The sequence below is a fragment of the Nicotiana tabacum genome, chromosome 7 (assembly GCF_000715075.1).
Source record: "Nicotiana tabacum cultivar K326 chromosome 7, ASM71507v2, whole genome shotgun sequence".
In the NCBI taxonomy this organism is placed as follows: domain Eukaryota; kingdom Viridiplantae; phylum Streptophyta; class Magnoliopsida; order Solanales; family Solanaceae; genus Nicotiana; species Nicotiana tabacum.
In genome coordinates, this window is record NC_134086.1 from 8,851,829 (window position 1) to 8,859,020 (window position 7,192).

The window sequence follows — 7,192 nt, forward strand, 5'->3', positions numbered from 1 at the left end:
GTCAATTACAAAACTCATGAATTCTTCTACATATAAGCTATTCAAAGAAGCACATAAATTCTCAAGAAGGTTAGAAGAAACCATAATTCTCAAAATAAAAGTTTCAGTACATTCAAGCCGAGATTATAACTTTCCCCACTAATATTTCTAAACTACATGGATTATAAACAATTGCTCAAACTGTCATAGAAAGAGTAATAGATAAGCTCATGAAAGAGTATTTGATCACTAACGTCACAATAATCATGCATAGCCTCTTTACTAGTAGAAAATATTTTTATAGGCTCACAATCAACATGACTTGAAGAATGACTTCCTATCATACAACAAAACTCACATCCTAGTGATTTATCATATGAAAACTCATTCTCAAGCTTCTTCTCATAAATTTCATGCTTCTTTCCACAAAGTTGGTATATATAATCATCTATGTCATACTCAATTTCAATAGGAAGTAAATTACTATTGCACTTGAACTTAGATATTATAGTTAATGACTTGATATGCATCAAAATATCATCATCCACAAAAATAATGAAGTCACCAACATAAGAAATAAGAGCGTAGTTCATTACCTCCAAAAATACCTTAGGTGTTCTAGAAAGCCCAAGAAATCAAATAAACCAATTATACATACCATACTTGGACTTATTTACCAATGGGACATCATCACCTTGCATTCTTTTATGCAATGGCTCCAACTTAGCAATTTCTTTAGGGAATGTAAGTAAGGATCAAAATAGTCAAAAGGTTCAACAACAAAGAAATTAACCAAGATTTTATCTTCCACCATCCAACAAAAATAGATTTCGCCAAATTCATGTTGGAATGCAACTAGATCCTTTACCACCATCTCTTGCACCTCACCTCCCCTTTTCAAAAGGTGTTTGAACATGTGGCTGCACAAAATCATAAGAACTAAAACAAGAAAGAGTTAATGTGTTAGGAAGTAAAGACATTTTTTTCTTACTTAAACTCTCTTTGACTTTTATCACAAGACTAACTTTCTCCTCACCCTTAGCCTCTTTTCTCTCACTAAAGTTTTTTTATTTTTCTTCACTCAAGCCCTCTAGTTTTTCTCTCTCTATCTCACATACTTTTGTTATCTCATTGCCTTCTCTCTTTTCTTTTCCCGTAAGCTCACTCTTTTTCTCACTTGACATCCCATTCTCTTCTCTAAACACAACCTCTCCTTTTTCCTCTCTTGGGATGTCGATATGCACTCCCTTGCTCCTCTCATTCTTTTATCTCTCATATTTTTTCATATTCTCTTTAACATTCTTTTCATATTCACAAATTTGAGAAGGAGTCAAAAGTCCAAGAATAAGTTTCTTCCTGTTAACCTCAAAAGAGTATTTTTTTTGAACATAAAAGCACGATACTTATATTACTTAAAACAAATTACAAGAGGAGGACATAGACTTTAGGGCATTACTATTGCCCATACTTGCTAGGTAAGTACAAACATCAGTAGAGTTAGTTTTAATACTATTACAAAGTTCATGCTTATTCTTTAGTACTTTTTCTTCAGCAAAAAAAAGGAGGACGAGCATGATAAACACATTTGTTACTGGGAGGATGCTTCATTGCTTCTTTTGCCAGTCGATGAGCCACTTCATTTCCTTCCGTAAAATTGTGCTTCAGTATTGGGAGCCTCAGTTGGTGCATTAACCATCTGCATTCAAAAATAATGTTATGGAAATTAGTACAATCTTCATGCATTAGTTTGATAACGTCAGTGCTATCAGTTTCAATTTCCATATTTGTATCATTAAACTCCATTGCAATTCTTAGTCCTTCAAGTAGGGCTAATAATTCTGCATGAATTGAAGAGGAGGCATGTATTGCTTTATGGTAACCTATAATCCAATCTCCATTGCTGTTACGGAATAATCCACCAATTCCTGTTGCATTGTTAGTAGAAGAGAAAGCACCATCACAGTTTAGTTTAATAACATTCTTTGGCAGTTTATACCACTTGATCTTAATTGGAACTTTTTTGGTAGTGAATGGGTTTTTTCCTGTGAAGAAGATATATTCCCCTGCAAAATGCATGGGTTTTTTCACGTCCAAAGAACAACTAAGGTTATTTATGTTATTATTATTTCTAATTTTTCAAAGTTCCCATATGCAGAATGGGAAGAGAGTTTCCCAACCAATATTATGAGAATTTTGATTGATGAAGGAATCACGAAGATCCCTGAGTCAGTTAACATCGCCAGTAGTGTTAAGGTAGCTGATACCCATGGATTTCCAGAATTGTTGGGTGGAAGTGCAGTGCAAGAAGATGTGTTGGATGTTTTCAATGCCTATTCTGCATATAGTGCATGTGGCATCAATGTTCATACCAATTTTGTATAGATAGGCTCTACGAGGAACACGATTATTAGAGCATTTCTAGAGAAAGATTTTAATTTTGTTAGGACAATGAATGCCCCATATCCATTTATAGGAGTTTGAAGAGGGATAAGGATTAGTGAGGAGATTATAGCAAGACTTTGTAGAGAAAATGCCATTTGAGCTTAGTTTCTATCTAAATTCATCACTTTTGTAATTATTAGAGGGAGTTGGAGTAATACTAATATTGTGGATCACTTCGGGAGGTAATTCAAAGGATATTGCCTTTAAGTCCCAATTATTATCCTTAATTAAGCAACCTAGAGAAAGTTTACTCTCACTTTTGCTAAGGAGGCCCTCAATAGAGCTTCTTAGGGAGGAGGAATTACAAATCTATTTGTTGTACCAAATATTCAAACGAGAATTATTTGAGGGGTGCCAAAGGATTCCTTTGTTGCATATTTTCCATCCCTGAAGAATGGATTTCCAGATGAAGGAAGTATTAGTATTAGACGTTGGATGAGCATATTTGGACATAATGAGATGACACCATGGAGTGGAAGGATTTTTTAAAAGTCTCCATACAAGGCCTAAAAGGATAACCAAGTTTTTCTTTTTTGCCTTATGAATACCCAAACCACCCTCTTTTAGATCCTTGGTGACAGTATCCCAACTTATTAGATGAAGCTTTTTTATAGTACTTGTAGAGCCCCAATAAAATTCATTTGTATTTTATCAATGGATTTTAGTGTTTTGGGTAGAAGGAGAGTGTATTGCATTATGTGCGAGGGGATTGCTCCTAGAGTACTTGTTGCTAGGGTGGTACGCCCAGCCATATTAAGAAATGAACATTTCCAGTAAGATAGTCTGGAATGTAACTTGTCCAAGATAAATTGGAAGTCTTTGGTTTTAGGATATTTACTAAGGATTGAAAAGACAAGGTATTTACCAAACTCGGTGGTAGATTTAATGCCAAAAAGAGATGTTAGGAAGTTTGATTGATCTTTTGAGCAAGTTGTTGGAATGACAATTCTAGACGTAGTTTTATTTATGGCTAGCCCAGATTCAATAGAAAAAAAATCCATGCATCTTTTTATGCAAAGGATAGTCTTTTTATTAGCTTTTCCCATAAGAGTTAAGTCATCCGCGAAAAGGATATAGGACAAGGAAGGGCCTATATGGCCAATTTGGATGGGATCCCAATTTCTAAGGTCAACTTGGTGATTAATAAGTCTAGAAAGTAGTTCAATACATAATATAAAAATATAGGGGGAGATAGAAGAACCAGTTCCAAGTGTCTATCTTTTATTCTAGTTCAATTGTAGTAGGTGATTTTACATTGTACCTTTCAGCTTTTATAGAAGCAATTGTATTAGGTACCTAGAGCGTTCAAGTTAGAGTTAACTTGAAGTTGTCGCAATAGTTGAGGCTGTGTGCCACAACGGAATTAGAGTTAATCCTAGGTTTACAAAAGAGTTTTTGTAAATGCAGTTTTTGGCTAAGTGATTTTAGTGGAAGTTTTGTGAAAATCCTACTGAGTAGTAGGTCATGGTTTTTTCATCTTTTGATCTAGATGCTTTCCATGTAAAAATCTCTGTATTCTTTATTTTCTTTCCTTATTATTGTGCAAATAGTAGTAGTTGGAACACATAGAAGAACCAGGTCCTTCTATAATCTAGTTAAGCAAAAATTGGGTACCACACAAATCACCCCCCCTCTTGTGTGGTATTGACGTATAAAACATCATTTGGTATCAGAGCGAGTTATCCTTGAAGAGGTTAATACCTTAGGAAAAGATCAAGATGAGTGCACCACCTGGAAACTAGGAAGGGTAATCCACTGCTAGGCCCCCACTCTTTAATGGTCAGTACTATTCTTGGTGGAAGAACAGGATGAGAGATCACATCATAGGAGAAGACTATGAACTCTGGGACATAGTCACTGATGGTCCCCTGGCTACCACAAAGAAGAATACTGAAGGAGTGGACGTGCCAAAGATAAGAGCTGATTGCACTGCTGAAGACTTGAAGAAATGGGGAAAGAATGCCAAGGCCAAGAAATGGCTTATGTATGGACTGGGTCCAGACGAGTACATCAGGATTCAAAGTTGTACCACTGCTAAGGAGATATGAGACACTTTACAAGTGGCTCATGAAGGAACTCCTCAAGTAAAGAGATCAAGAGGAACACTGTTATATTCTCAATATGAGAATTTCACTATGAAGGAAGGAGAAACTATCCAGGAGATGTACACAAGGTTCACAACACTAACAAATGAACTTAAATTTCTTGGGAGAATTATCCTTGAAGAAGACAAGGTTGAGAAAATCTTGACAAGGGTCTTACCAGTAATTTGGGAAAGCAAAATCACTGCTATTCAGGAATCAAAGAACATTGCTATTCTCAAGTTGGATGAACTGATTGAAAATCTCACTGTCTATGAACTAAGAAGGCAAACCATACTGCTAGAAATTGATGCATGCATCTCTTCCACTCTAAGGGGTCGTTATGCTAGGCCATGTATTGAACTTCCATTGGAGGTCCGTGTTACACTGTTCATTTATATTGGACAACATAAACAAGAAATTTACTATGAAGGGGTGAGTTTCCTATGAAAGATTTGTGGTAGATTAGGGCATTGAATGGCCTCATGCAACTATACGAAGCAAAGGAGCAAATCTTCCATTCCGGAAGGGGACAGTGTCACTAGCCAATTCAAGGCATCAGACACTTCAAATTATAGCATGCAAAAAGGATCTTTACTACCCAAAGAGGATGCCTGGCACACTGTTACTTTTCCCAAGAAAAGAAGGTCTGTGTACAAGCCAAAAACACAGCAAAACAACACTGGTAAGACAATGGTTCCATTATTTTCCACCCCAGGTAAGTCTTCCCTCCCCCTAACACAAAATGTTAATCTTAATGGGAAAATTATTACTCCTTTTTTATATGCTTAAAAGTCTAATCAAAATAAAAATAACATTGACACAAATAATACGTTTGAAGCATTGGACAATCCGCCTAACAACACCAATGCAAACACAAAAAGCCTAGGAAGTATCGACACTTCTTGCATGGCAATATGTGGCAGTCAATGAGCCAATGGACTTTCATTTGGCAGACTCTAAAACAAACCAATTAAACCACATGCATCCAAATAATTACACCCCTACGACTAATGATGCCTTAACACCCTCTAAATCCAATCGTATTTCACACTCAAATTATACTAAATCTACTAATACTACCCAATCCCTCACTAATGAGGAATTATCTTACTGCATGGAGAGTAATTCTCCACTTCTACTATCAAACCACGTGGACAAAGAATTATCTTCCCAGCCCTAAATGACCAATGAAGCCTACCACGTTTCCCTAACAAAATCCAAACCAAATCTTTCTAATACCACTGCTCCAAGTAACCTAAAAGATATCTCTACAGATATCAACACTGCCAGTCTCTCTAACTCGGCTACTCACAACAAAAACCTAGATAACTCCCCTCCTCGCATCCATACAAACCCTAGCCCTCCTCTTGACAATGCCAAGAATCCCAATAACCCAGAGAAGAAGATATCGTTTAGTGCAAATACTAAGGCACCAATGAGCCCTAAACATGTCCAACCCACCCCTTCCACAAAATCAAACAGCGGGCAATCAAATATTCTTCATCCAACCACCACTACCACAAGATCACCAACCTCTTTTATTGGTAGAACAAGCCCTCATGGGCCATACAATAACATTCAACATGGTCCTCAATGGACAGGAAACGATCACTATGCTCCAAAACTCTCACTTCCTAGCACAACTAGTTTGAGAGGGGATGAACATGGCTATGAACAACTATTTCAATCATGTGTGGATGAACAACATCCTTCACCCACTAGCCCATCCCTGAACCTAAGTCAGGCTCAAGCCATGAGAAATCATTGGAGTCTACCACCTCACTTCAATCCTATCCAATCTCAATAAATTCCAATCGATCTTCCCTTCTTCCCTCCAGGGGAGATCAACAATATAAATCCCATCTTCCTCCCTTGGATGACTCCATTCGACACTGTAGCTCTACAAAACAACTCCAACATGCAACCACTACCCCATGCACAACCTCCACCTCCACAGGATCCCTATGCACCACCTCAGATCCCTCAAATGATCCCCTAGGCTCAGGTCCCTCCCAATGCACCAGAACCAGAAAACATAGAAATGGAGGAGGAGGAAGAAGTAAATCTACTAGGATCAGGACCAGTCCTAGAGTTTTCAAGAATCAACGAGGTAAAAGTATACCTCTTCAGGGATCAAAGAGAGAAAAGATATGTACTCAGCTGCCCAACAGCACTGTACAAATTTTCAATGGATGTGAGGCCCCCTCAGTATCCAACAGTGGGAAATCATGCAATGATCTTAGTTCCATCATTAAGGAGGAATCCAGTTCTTCAAACCCGGAGGGAAAATGGGACATCAACCAACTATGCAAACATGTATAGGCCTACCAATATTATAATCTGGAACATCCGAGGTGGTAACAATGAGAAATTTAGTGTCAATTTTCGGGAAATGTTGGACACCCACAGACCTTGCATGATTACTCTATTAGAAACTAGAATGGAGAGTCATATATCCCTTCTAAGTGATTTTGAGTTTTCACAAATGATTGAAGTTCCTAGTGAAGGTCAGTCCAGTGGTATTGTGCTTTTATGGGATGCTAATATTGTCAAGGTCCATGACTTTGTTAGGAACAACCAAGAGGTACATGCCACGATTGAGGTACTCCCCTTGAAAACTACTATGGCTTTTTTCTTCCATTTATGCTAGTACTAAGCTTTATAAACATTTGGAAATGTGGAATACC

The 7,192-nt window shown here is 37.3% G+C and overlaps 1 protein-coding gene across 1 annotated transcript; it reads right to left on the bottom strand.

Moving 5' to 3' along the window:
- Positions 1–1,527: 1,527 nt before the first annotated feature.
- On the bottom strand, positions 1,528–2,055 carry LOC142161974 (uncharacterized). Its single transcript, XM_075218267.1, has one exon. It carries the CDS (start codon positions 2,053–2,055, stop codon positions 1,528–1,530), a length of 528 nt encoding a protein of 175 aa, XP_075074368.1.
- Between the last annotated feature and the right edge of the window lie 5,137 nt (positions 2,056–7,192).